We start from the raw sequence: 13393 nt of genomic DNA, 5'->3' as shown, positions 1-13393 counted from the left end.
AGTGTACTGGAAACTGCATCATTTATTCACGTTCACTCTTTCTCAATTTTATTTTTAGTGGATTAATGGTTGTACACTAGTCCTGGTAGACAGCCATGAAAAGCTACTGATTGTAGACCGTCCCAGTCAGGAGATTTTGGAGATTCTGGACCTGGAGCAGGTGCAACTGGTCTACAACAGCCGCCATTTCAAATCACTGGCCACAGGGGGGAATGTCTCCCAGGCTTTGGTGAGATATTTTCTGATGGGGCAGTCCCAATATCAAATTAAGCATCAAAGCATAAGAGGCACAGTTCAAGGTCAAATGATGTATTTTCCAATCAGAGCTAGATGGAGTAAGATGTTTTTTTCGTTTTGTTTTACACATAAATTAGAAAATGAACATAAGACATAAATGGGTGGCACGGTGCCCGACTGGTTAGAGCGTCAGCCTCACAGTTCTGAGGACCTGGGTTCAATCCCCGGCCCCTCCTGTGTGGAGTTTGCATGTTCTCCCTGTGCCTGCGTGGGATTTCTCCGGGCACTCCGGTTTGCTCCCACATCCCAAAAACATGCATTAATTGGAGACTCTAAATTGCCCGTAGGTGTGACTGTGAGTGCGAATGGTTGTTTGTTTGTATGTGCCCTGCGATTGGCTGCCAACCAGTTCAGGGTGTACCTCGCCTCCTGCCCGATGACAGCTGGGATAGGCTCCAGCACGCCCGCGACCCTAGTGAGGAGAAGCGGCTCCGAAAATGGATGGATGGATGGATGGACATACATGCTTTATCCTTTGAATGATGACAACCTTTCGAGCATGGATTCATCAATCTGATGAATGAGAGGTCCACAAATGTTTTATCAATGCCAACAGTATATAGACAGCCTGCAGAAAACACCTCTAAGTCATTCATTTTTAGGGAAAATGTGTCTCATTGTAATTTAAGTGCCTTCAACATGAATTACATTTGTGTTTATTTGGATTCATCCATCCATCCATTTTCTTCCGCTTATCCGAGGTCGGGTCGCGGGGGCAGTAGGTTCAGCAGGAAAGCCCAGATTTCCCTCTCCCCCGCCACTTCCTCCAGCTCTTCCGAGGGGATCCCAGGCAAGCCGAGAGACGTAGTCTCTCCAGTGTGTCCTGGGTCATCCCCGAGGTCTCCTCCGGGTGGGACGTGCCCGGCACACCTCACCAGGGAGGCGTCCAGGAGGCATCCTAAACAGATGCCCGAGCAGTCTCATCTGGCTCCTCTGAATGCGGAGGAGCAGCGGCTCTACTCTGAGCCCCTGAGCTTCTCACCCTATCTCTAAGGGAGAGCCCAAACACCTTATGGAGGGAACTCATTTTGGCCGCTTGTATCGGTGAGCTTGTTCTTTCGGTCACAAACCACAGCGCGTGACCATAGGTGAGGGTAGGAACGTAGCTCAACCAGTAAATGGGGAGATTCGCTTTTCGGCTTAGCTCCTTATTCACCACAACGGACCGATACAAAGTCCTCATCACTGCAGACGCTGCACCGATCCGCCTGTCGATCTCCCGTTTCATTCTTCCCTCACTCGTGAACAAGACCCCAAGATATTTTAACTCTTCCACTTGGTGGAGGATTTCATCCCCGACTTGGAGAGGGCACTCCACCCTTTTCCGACTGAGGACCATGGTCTCAGATTTGGAGGTGCTAATTTTCATCCCAGCAGCTTCACACACTGCGAAACCCTCCAGCGAGAGATGATCAGCTTGATGAAGCCAAGAGAACCACATCTGCAAAAAGCAGAGATGCAATACAGAAGCCACCAAACCGGACCCCCTCTACACCTTGGCTGCGCCTAGAAATTCTGTCAATAAAAGTTATGAACAGAATCGGTGACAAAGGGCAGCCCTACAACATCCAGAGCCTTGAGGAACTCCGGGCAAATCTCATCCACGGTGCCTTGCCACGAGGAGTTTTTTAACCACCTTGGTGACGTCAACCCCAGAGATAGGAGAGTCCGCCTCAGAGAACCCAGACTTCCTCATGGGAAGGCGTGTCGGTGGGATTGAGGAGGTCTTCAAAGTATTCTCCCCACCGACTCACAACGTCCCAAATCGAGGTCAGCAGCCACCCGTCCCCACTATACACAGTGTTGATGTTGCATTGCTACCCCCTCCTGGGACGCCGGATGGTGGACCAGAATTTCCTCGAAGCTGTCCGGAGGTCGTTATCCATGGCCTCACCGAGCTCCTCCCACGCCTCACCGAACATCAAAGTTGCATTCCGCTTGGAAAAGGCCCGATAGGACTCCTCCTTCAGCTTGACGGCATCCCTCACCGCTGGTGTCCACCAACGGGTTTGGGGATTGCCGCCACGACAGCACGACCTTACGGCGACAGCTCTGGTCGGCCGCCTCACCAATGGAGGCACGGAACATGGTCCACTCGGAGTCAATGTCCCCCGCCTACCCCGGGACGTGGGTGAAGTTCTGCCGGAGGTGGGAGTTGAAACTCCTTCTCACAGGGGATTCTGCCAGACGTTCCCAGCAGACCCTCACAATACGTTTGGGCCTCCCAGGTCGGACCGGGATCTTCCCCCACTATCAAAGTGGTGGTGATCAGTTGACAGCTCCGCCCTGTGACATTCCACGTCCCTAGAGCCAGCTTTTGTAGCCGGGGATCAGATCGCCAAAGCCCCCGCCTCCATCTACCGCCCAGCTCACACTGACCCCGACCCCTATGGCTCCTCCCACAGGTGGTGAGCCCATGGGAAGGGGGACCCTTCGTTACCCTTTCGGGCTGTGCTCGGCTGGGCCCCATGGGTGCACCACTTCAAGCCCCACCTCCAGGCCTGGCTCCAGAGGGGAGCCCCGGTGACCCGCGTCCGGGCAAGGGAAAACGTCTTCCTGAGTGTTCATTTGTAGACTTTGATATTTGATTTTGAAATGTGTTATTAGGGTGACATGGTGGTCTCCCCGTGCCTGCGTGGGTTTTCTCCGGGTACTCCGGTTTCCTCCCACTTCCCCAAAAACATGCAATGGTCGGTTGATTGAAGACTCTAAAGTGCCTGTAGGTGTGAATGTGTGTGCGAATGGTTGTTTGTTTATATGTGCCCTGCGATTGGCTGGCGACCAGTTCTGGGTGTACCCCGCCTCTCGCCCGAAGATAGCTGGGATAGGCTCCAGCATGCCCGCGACCCTTGTGAGGAAAAGTGGAATAGAAAATTGATGGATGGAATTGTTATTAGGTGGTCAATTTCACATTGCTTGTTCATGGGCAGTGACATACCTGTAACAGTGAGTGGAAGCGGAGAGTGCAACTTTGATGGTCACGTTTGTACCAGATTTTAAGTTTAATTTGGCTGGTACATCAATGACAAAGTGAGTAGCAACACAAGTATACTGTAAGTGCCTTGTTAGCATTAGCCATTACTTGTTGCACCTGAATGTGAGTTCAAATTGATCTGTTCATTTTTAGAAATCTCCCGATATTGTTCTAAATCAAAGCATGACACTTCTATTAAAGAAGGTAAAATAAGCTCAAAGGACCCATACTGTAAGTATGGACAGTGTTGTTGTCAGTGTTTAGCCTGGTAGTTAAATCAATCCAGCTCAGATCATTCTCTGCGTCTAACTCAGTGTCTGTATTCAAGGCTTTGGTTGGAGAAAAAGCTTGCTACCAGTCCATTTCAAGCTATGCAGGACATATCGTCTGTTTGGGGACCAAGGTAATATTTGTTAATGTACTGTATGTGTGACATTTGTAGTCGATAGGAACAGCAACAGAGAGCTTTCACTTAATGTCATCAAGGTAGGTTAAAATTAGATGAAAAATAATGATGGGTTTTGCACTGCGAAGGTCAAAATATTAAAATTGTTCCCTCCTTTTTTTGATGGATGTAAAAGCGAGAAATTAATTTAATGATTTTATTTTTATAAAACAGTTGCAAACTAAACTGGGAATTAAAATTGTCATATTATGACAATAATACACTGGCATCTTTATCTATGCCACATTCATTATTTAATCCCCCTGAAGGATGAATAAACTAGCTAATCTATCTGTCATCTATGTATAGATCCATGTCTACACAGAACGTAAAACGTTTGTTTATATGACCCCGCATGTAGGTCTGTCTTGACGCGTGTGGCAATTTCAAGGATTTTGTGCAACCAGAGCCAATGTTTTCTGATATTAGCAGTTCTAAAGGATCTTCTTTTCACCACTTACTGTTTTCTGCTTTTTCGTCCGCCATTGCTTTTCATACATCTGTTTTGTCAAACACTTGAGACGTTTGTCGTTATTTGATGACGTATAAGTCTGATAAATACGACCTGAGCACCCAAACTGCACTTGCATCGCATACATATCCGATTTATAAATACATATGAAAGAGGCCTGGGTAAGATATGAAAAAATCGGAATTGTACTGTTCACATCAACATGAAAAAAATCAGGTAGATGTCACAGTGGGCAAAAAAATCTGAATTGACCTGCAGTATGAGCACAGATTAAACAATATTGAGAGAAATTAGCCTTTTGTTTTAAAAAAAAAAAAAAAAAAAAAAAAAAAGCAAAAAGTCTTATGACTTCAGCTTTATCTATGCCACATCAGCTTCAGCTTTTGAAAAATGGGAGCCAAAACAGAAAATTGTTGTTCAGTAAATGTCCTCTGTAAGACAACTCACCTCATGCTTAATTCTTGAGGCCCCCAAAAGTATAGGAAAATATGGAAACATTTTGGTTTGATATCAAAAGATTAATATGACACGAGCAACATATCCGCAGTGGTACAGTGGTCCCTGGACTTTCGGGTTTAATATGTTCTGTAACTAAATCCTTAACTCAATTTACTCATATGAAATTAATATTTCCAATCAAAATGAATGGAAATGCCACCGATCAGTTCCGGCCTCCAAATTGTTTTTAATAAAGTAAAATAGCACTGTATTATTAAAAAAAAACAAAAAAAAAAACATAATAAATGAAATGTAAATAAATACATGGTTTTATAAAGTGTAATGACGATAAATTGGGACAAGCCGAGCCAGAGCAACAACTGTCGTGTTGTATGTGTGTCTTTAATGGACATGGCCTAATGAGTGACACTAGGATGCCCGGTTAGTCTACAACAGGGGTGCCCAAAATTGTTTTTTTCCCCTAAAAAAATGGTAAAATTTAACTCAACAAAGTCGTCTTCAATCCTGTGGATTGTCGTCAACCTTCAGATCCCAGTTGAGAAGAACGAAGACCAGTCCCGGAAAGGGTCTCAATTGCCGTGGCCACGGTCTCTTAACTGGATGTCTGCTCCACAACTGGAATCCTCGGGTGTGTTGACATCCGGCTCGAAGGACCAATTTAATGTTGGATTTATCTTACCCAACATTATAATAAATGGACACAAAAGGAATGAAGACGCTTGTTTCTTTTTCTCATGAGGAGGGCGCATGGGAGATTGTTCAGGTTACAGCCTCTCAACACGCTCTAAACAATTTCCCCCCGTCGCTCCTACATTTATTTGAAAATAGGAGGGTTTTACAAGACATAATGTTCTAAGCACTAAGACACAACATAAATCATGGGAAACTTATGGTCGAGGGTCCAAATGGGTCACTCGTTATTGGTTCGCCGATTATCACGTTGTTTTGTTAGCCCCTTTCGCAACAGTATCGTTGGGATTTATCATTTTGTGCCTTTCGCACGGACACAACACAAAACATGGGACCAGACCAACACCTGTCACGTCCCCGACCACATCCGATCACGTCCTTGGTCAAGGTGCCCTGCCATCGGATGATGCTGAGTCATCTTCTTGAAGGCGAGACATCTTTCTTTCTAAAAATTGTCCATAATACTAATGCAAGCTAAGCAAATAAATGATAACTTCTAAAATATATCTAACACACTGTATTATTAAAAAAAACATAATAAATGAAATGTAAATAAATACATGGTTTTATAAAGTGTAATGACTATAAATTGGGACAAGCCGAGCCAGAGCAACAACTGTCGTGTTGTATGTGTCTTTAATGGACATGGCCTAATGAGTGACGCTAGGATGCCCGGTTAGTCGACAACAGGGGTGCCCAAACTTTTTGGCTTTTTCGCATTGCCGTAAAAAAATTGTCATGCGGGCCAGCATTAATTTTATATGCTACCGACAAGGGGAATGCTTTTTTGTATTTTTATTTTACTGTTTTACTATGCTGTCTGCTGCTAGGTAGATCTTATAACTGCCTGACCTAGATAAATGAAGGTTAAAATAAAAATTAATAAAAGGCAAAATAAAGTATTTTTATGAAATTTTACTCAAACTTTATTCATCAGAATCAACAAACAACATGTTTGCATTATGTGAAGGGTGATACTGAGATCTCGACTGCAGTAAATGGGGCAGGTCTGGCTCAAAAGCGGTGGTTTTAATGCGCAAGATGTCACGCAGGTGGGAGTCACTTAGTCTTGTCCTCGCGCGGTTCTTATTCATGTTCATGACTGAGAATGTCTTCTCACACAAGTATGTCGAGCCAAACAAGCTCAACATTTTCTTAGCAAATGTACGAATCTCTTGGAACCTGTCTTTATCCAGCTGCTGGTAAAAGTTGACAAGAGGGAGTTGTTGGTACCGGCTGCGACACTCTGTGTCACACTGCCGCTCAATGAGCTCCAACTGCAGGTGGGCTGGAACGTCACTGAGATCCACGTAAAAGTTTTGGCACATAGAACTTTTTGGTGAATAATACAATGGAGTTTTATAGCTTTACCTCCTTCTTCGCTTACTTTGTTACACACTAGGGTTGATAATCCACTGTGCTCGCCAACCATGGCAGGTGCGCCATCCGTAATAATCCCCGTGATTTTATTCCACTTTAATTTTATGTCATGTACGGCGGAACAAACAGAAGCAAATAAATCTTTCCCTCTTGTTTGGTCCTTAAGGCTCTGGAAGTCAAGTAGCTCTTCACGCACGTTCATTTCACTGTCCACTCCTCTAAAAAAAATCAGGAACTGAGCGCTGTCGGATGCATCAGTGCTTTCGTCACAGGCTCACGAAAAAAATTCAATCTCCACTCCTTTTGCGTCCAACTGTCTCTTAATATCAGAAGAAACTTCTTCGCTCCTTCGTGACACAGTGCTACGAGCCAGGAAAACATTGGCGAACCGTTGCTTTTTCTCAGGACAAATGTTCTCCACCATTTTCATCACACAGTCTTTAATAAATTCACCCTCAGTAAAAGGTTTGCAGTGCTTGGCAATCAGCGTTGCCACCTCATTTCTTTTTTCAAAGTGCCAAAAAGAGGTGAGAGTTATGGCAGGACAATTTGTGGCAACAAAGACAACTTACCTGCTGACAGTGTCTTGATCATCCAACGGTTCCTGGCCGAGAAGAATATCGCCACGCTGGAGCAACCTCCGTGGTTTGGACTGGTTAGAGCGTCAGCCTCACAGTTCTGAGGACCCGGGTTCAATCCCCGGACCCGCCTGTGTGGAGTTTGCACGATCTCCCCGTGCCTGCGTGGGTTTCCGGTTTCCTCATACCTCCCAAAAACATGCATTAATTGGAGACTCTAAATTGCCCGTAGGTGTGACTGTGAGTGCGAATGGTTGTTTGTTTGTATGTCCCCTGCGATTGGCTGGCAACCAGTTCAGGATGTACTCCACTCAAGGCGTTCTTATATATAGTGGGGGAGGGGCAACTCGAGCATGTTTTAGCCACACCGCAAAAATTTGGAAAACTGAAATGGTGAAAACGTTTGTTATATCTCCACAATTGGGTATTACATATTTCTCACTTCTTTTTTTGTTTAAGCAAATATATTCCAACATGTAATGTATTTAGAAAAAAAGTCAGAATTCAGTTTATTGGGTCTTTACTGATGTTCATTTATGTGAAGAGACTGGTCTTGTTCATGATTTCTCATAATTAACAATGATTATTGAACAAGGTAGGAAGCAGTTAAATATCAATATGCACCACATTTCTAGAAATCTCTGGAAGTGTTTACATTTTCAAATCATTACTTCTACAACAGTACGATGAAATCACAATGTCCCATCACTGGTAAGTTATTTTTAGAACAGGCCCGCGAGCTAGTCATACGGTTCTTGGAGGCTACCATGTTGGTGAACCCTGCAGGCTCCAGGGGGATTGCTCCGATAGGGAAAATGTGTTTGTGATTTGGATTTGAAATGATACCAGTCCTGCAACCTTATAATAAGGTTAATTTAGTAATGTTCTCCGCCGCCATAGCCTGTATGCACGCTCACCATGCAAGACCCCATTGCTGTGGGGGGAAAAAAAAACAAAAAAAAGCATGTCAAAGCTCGTTTAAAGTTTGCTGAACAACATTTGGATACGCCAGTTAAATACTGGGAGAATATAGTCTGGTCTGTTGACAGCAGAATTGAACTGTTTGGATGCCATAATGCACACCATGTTTGGTGGAAAAATGGCACTGCACATCACCCTAAAAACACCACACCAACAGTGAAGTTCGGAGGTGGGAACATGATGCTGTGGGGCTGATTTTCAGCAAATGGTACTGGTAAACTTCACATTATTGAAGGATGAATGGGCAAATGTACAGAGACATTCTAGACAAAAATCTGCTGCAATCTACGAGAATGATGAAAATGAAGCGAGGTTGGACATTGTTAGATATATTTTAGTAGTTATCATTTATTTGCTTAGCTTGCATTAGTATTTTGCAATAGTAGCTTGCATTAGTATTTTGCATTAGTAGCTTGCATTAGTATTATGGACAATATTTAGATAGAAAGATGTCTCGCCTTCAAGAAGATGACTCAGCAACATTTGACGGAAGGGCGCCTTGACCAAGGACGTGATCGGATGTGGTCGGGGACGGGACAGGTGTCGCCTGGTCCTATGTTTTGTGTTGTGTCTTAATGCTTAGAACATTATGTCTTGTAGAACCCTCCTATTTTCAAATAAATGTAGGAGCGACGGGGGAGATTGTTTAGAGCGTGTTGAGAGGCTGTAACCTGAACAATCTCCCATGCGCCCTCCTCATGAGTAAAATGACCAACGTCTTAATTCCTTTTGTGTTTATTCATTATAATGTTTGGTGAGATAAATCCAACAGACATTTTAGCAGGAGAATGATCCGAAACATACTGCCAAGGAAAATCTTAAATGGTTTCAAAGAAAAAGAATAAAGCTGCTAGAATAGCCCAGCCAATCACCTGACTTGAATCCAATCGAAAATCTATGGAAAGAACTGAAACTCAAGGTCTGTAAAAGATTTGAAGAAGTCAAGATTTGAAGACTGCTTATGTGGAGGAGTGGGCCAAAATCACACCAGTGCAATGCATGTGACTAGTTTCTCCTTTCAGGAGGAGTCTTGAAGCAGTCATTGACAGCAGAATTGAACTGTTTGGATGCCATAATGCACACCACGAAAAATAGGGACGTGTTAAATATTTTAGCAGCTGTATAAGTGAGGTTCTGGGTGTGAGTTTTTGCCTTCTGTCGCTACTAGCGAATGTTCTCATTTTGTATTTGTGTGTTTGACTGTTTGTTCTGTTCAATAAACTGCTTTAACCATATCAGCAACTGGACTTGAACGTGGGTGTATCAGAAGTGTGCTCCTAACAAAAATTTTGGCTTGTGATGCAAAGCGAAAAAATCGACCAAGCGAGAGCTTGTAACTCAAAAAACTTCAAGCACTCGTAAGTCAAGGTACAACTGTGTTTACATCTAGGTCTGATACACAACTTAGAAGACGTTTTATTTGTGAACCCACCAGTTTTTCATGTGAGCAAAAGTATTGGAAAATATAATTGACAGGTTTATTCGAGAACATTGATTATTCAAACAAAAAGTAGTGCTGTTTGTCTGCACTAGGTTTCAGATTTGGGTTTTACCTGTACAGACTACAGTGGTGTAAAATAGTGTTTGCCCGCTTCCTGGTTTTTTTATTTTTTTTTGCATGTTTGTCACAAATGTTTCCCTGTGTTATTAATGAGTGCGAATGGGGAATGTTTGTGTATTAATATGTTTATGAATTAGGTTGTGTTCATATACAAGCCAGATAGTCTGCATTCTCTTTGAGAGTGTAGATGACAGAACAGTGGCATTGTGTGATCACTGTCACAATAAATTTATTATTTAGAATCCTCTTTATTTGCCCAGTATGTAAAAAAAACTGTCTCCGGTAGTTGAGCCGCTCTAGTCCGACAACAGACAGCCATTTGACAAAAAAATACTTTTGAGACATAAAAACATAAAACACAGTACGGAGAGTCACTGAGCAATGCATTTTTTTTGACAATTGCGCAAATGATGCAGAGTCCTCTTGTAATTTAGAGCAGTTTGAGATGACTAAGAAGAGTGATAATCTGGTACGGTGACAATTGTGCAAATGGTGCAGAGACTTCAAGAAATGTAAAGTGACGAGTAATGCAATCTGGAACATTGACAAATTGTGCATATATTTCTCAAGCACATGAGTGGGCAGTATTGGTCAACAACAGATACGGTGGGTACGGAAAGTATTCAGACCCTCTTAAATTTTTCACTCTTTGTTATTGTTACTGTTCTTGAATGGCCCACGCTCACGCTCTTGAGGTAGTCCAGCATGAGGCGTTCAAAGGACGATCTACTGAAGATCTCTTTGAAGACTGGAGTGAGCTGGTCCGTGCAGACTTTGAGGCAGAATGGGGACATTAGGTCTGCGTCAGCCTCTTTGTTGATCTTTTGTTGTTTGAAGATTTGTCTCACATCCTGTTCGTGGATGGCTAACGCCGAAGGGGGAGTCAGAGGTGCAATGTTGGTCGATGGTGCGGCTGGGTGGTTGTGGGGTGTGAAAGTATCCCCTTCAAATCTGTAGTTGATGGTGTTCAAGTCATCAGCTAGTCCTTTATTGTTCTCTGCTTGGGGGGATGGTTGCTTGTAGTTGGTTAGCGATTTTAATTCATGCCAGACTGATTTAGAATCGTTAGCAATAAATTGTTTTTCCCAGATTTTCTGCATAATTTCTCTTTGCGATGTTAATTTCTTCTTCAGCTGATTTGTAGCGCAATTTTAGAGAGCTCTGTCCCCACTTATAGGCACCGTCTTTAGCCTGGCAAAGTTGCTGAAGTTTGGCAGTGAACCATGGCTTGTTGTTATTGAACATGCGAAATGACTTTGTTGGTACACATACATCTTCACAGAAACTGACATAGGATGTGTCACAGTCCGTGTATTCATCCAGGCTTGCCAGTTGAAATTTCGAAGACACTCCATTCTGTGCAGTCAAAGGTCTTGCTCCTTTGGTCCACTTCATCACTATTTTCACCACAGGCTTCACACATTTAATTCTGTGCTTGTTAAGTGAATTCAGTAATGATCAGACAAGCCCAGAGCTGCACGAGGTATAGCATGGTATGTGTCATTTAGCGTGGTGGAGCAGTGATCTAGAATGTTGTTTTCCCTGTTGGGACAGTCAATGTGCTGCTTGTATTTAGGGAGTTTGTGGTTGAGTTTTGCTTTATTAAAGTCCCCAAGAATATTGAGGAGTGAATCTGGGTACTTTTTTTTCAAAGTTCGTTTACTTGTTCAGCGAGCGTTAGCAGTGCGACGTTCATGTTAGCCTAGGGAGGAATGTCAACACCGGTGAGGATGACGGTTAGGAGCCATCTTGATGTGGTGAAGGTGAAATTATTATTATTATTAGCTGTGTGCCAGTTCCAAGCCTGGATAAATGGTGAGGGTTTGAGTCAGGAAGGGCATCTGTCCGGAAAACATCAGACCAAAACTTTATGGAAATGAGCCTGAAACAAATTGACAGAGAAGACGGGCCCTGAGCAGGAACATTTGGGGAAAGCTTTTTTTTTTAAAAAAATACCCTGGATACGAAAAAGCTGGGAAGAAAACTCAAACTTAAAGAAGTATAGGTCATGCATTTCACCTGCTAAGGAGGAGGAACAACAACTGAAAGCGGTTGTGGTGACAGCCTCACACAAAAAGAAAAGAAAAAAGAAGAATCCAAACATTTGGTCAATGGGTCACAGCCTTGAGCAAAGATTAGCAATGAAATGAAGTCTTATTCACTCTAATTTATTTGTATAGTTTATCTGTCCTAATACTTTTGCTCACTTTAAAAAAAATTGTCATAAACTGCTTCAAATTTGGGCATTAGACGAAGAGGTGAATCCCTGTAAAGAAGAGGTTAAATGTTGATCTCTTATCTCATATTATTTTCAAATTGCTAACAAATCTTTTTAGTGTGTAGCCAAAAAAAATTATTAAAAAAATGGTCACACTGTTCTATACAGGTATGTGCCAAAAAATTTGAATATCGAGGGATAGTCCATTTACAGTATTTCAATAATTTGTTTCAAAAAGTGAAACTTGTATGCTATATTAGTTCACCACATACAAATATTTCAAGCCTTTATTTGTTTAAATTTTGATCATTATGGCAGAAAGACAAAAAATAAACATCCAGTATTTCACAAAATTAGCGCTATCAGCAAATCAATGCAAAACACCTGCAGAGGTTTTCCCTCAACCGTTAAATGGTCTCAGTCTGGGTTAGTAGGCTTCAGAATCATGGGGAAGTCTGCTGACTTGACGGTTGTGCAGAAAGCCATAATTGACACCCTCTAAAAGGGGGAAAAAAAGGGTCTCAAAAATAAATAAATTAATTAAAAAAAAAAGCTGGATGCTCACAGAGCACTGTATCGAAGTACAGAAACAGAGTGCTAAGAGGAAGAGGAAACTGTGGCCGGAAAAGGTGCACAAGTGACAAGGATGACCAAAGCCTTGAGAGGATTGCCAAGCAACGGGGACTCAGAAATCTGGGGCAGCTTCATAAGGATTGGACTGAGGCTGAACCACCACATACAGACGTCTGCATGACATGGGACAGCTGTAAAATTCCATGTGTCAAGCCACTCTTGAACCAAAAAACAACGTCAGAAACGTCTGTGCTGGGCTAAGGAGGAAAAGGTACTGCTCTTTTGCCCAGTGGTCCCAAGTCCTAGTTTCATCCATCCATTTTCTGTACCGCTTATCCTCACTAGGGTCGTGGGCGTGCTGGAGCCTATCCCAGCTATCTTCGGGCGAGAGACGGGGTACACCCTGAACTGGTCGCCAAGCCAATCGCAGGGCACATATAAACGAACCAACCATTCGCATGTACATTTACACCTACGGGCAATTTAGAGTCTTCAATCAACCGACCATGCATGTTTTTGGGATGTGGGAGGAAACCGGAGTACCCGGAGACAACCCATGCAGGCACGGGGAGAACATGCAAACTCCACAAAGGTGGGGTCGGGATTTGTACCCCAGTCCTCAGAACTGTGAGGCAGATGTGCTAACCAGTCGTTCACCGTCTCACCTAGTCCGCTTTTCAGATAAAAGTAAATTTTGCATTTCATTTGGAAATCAAGGTCCCATTGTCTGGTGGAAAACTGGAGAAGCACAAAAGTCAAGCTGCT

At 43.2% G+C, this 13393-nt stretch overlaps 1 protein-coding gene across 5 annotated transcripts in view; it reads left to right on the top strand.

The window, feature by feature from the left end:
• The window catches only part of vps8 (VPS8 subunit of CORVET complex), a 253578-nt gene that overhangs the window by 68781 nt on the left and 171404 nt on the right, over positions 1 to 13393 (top strand). For all 5 annotated transcript variants that reach the window (XM_061690460.1, XM_061690459.1, XM_061690463.1 and 2 more), the window contains 2 exons: positions 59 to 229; positions 3600 to 3674. In XM_061690460.1, the coding sequence (XP_061546444.1) occupies positions 59 to 229; positions 3600 to 3674 (246 nt within the window). The remainder of the gene's footprint in view (positions 1 to 58; positions 230 to 3599; positions 3675 to 13393) is intronic.

The sequence above is a fragment of the Phycodurus eques genome, chromosome 11, assembly GCF_024500275.1.
Source record: "Phycodurus eques isolate BA_2022a chromosome 11, UOR_Pequ_1.1, whole genome shotgun sequence".
Taxonomy (NCBI): domain Eukaryota; kingdom Metazoa; phylum Chordata; class Actinopteri; order Syngnathiformes; family Syngnathidae; genus Phycodurus; species Phycodurus eques.
The sequence above is the reverse complement of the archived record's forward strand: the minus strand, read 5'-3'. Positions and strand labels throughout refer to the sequence as shown.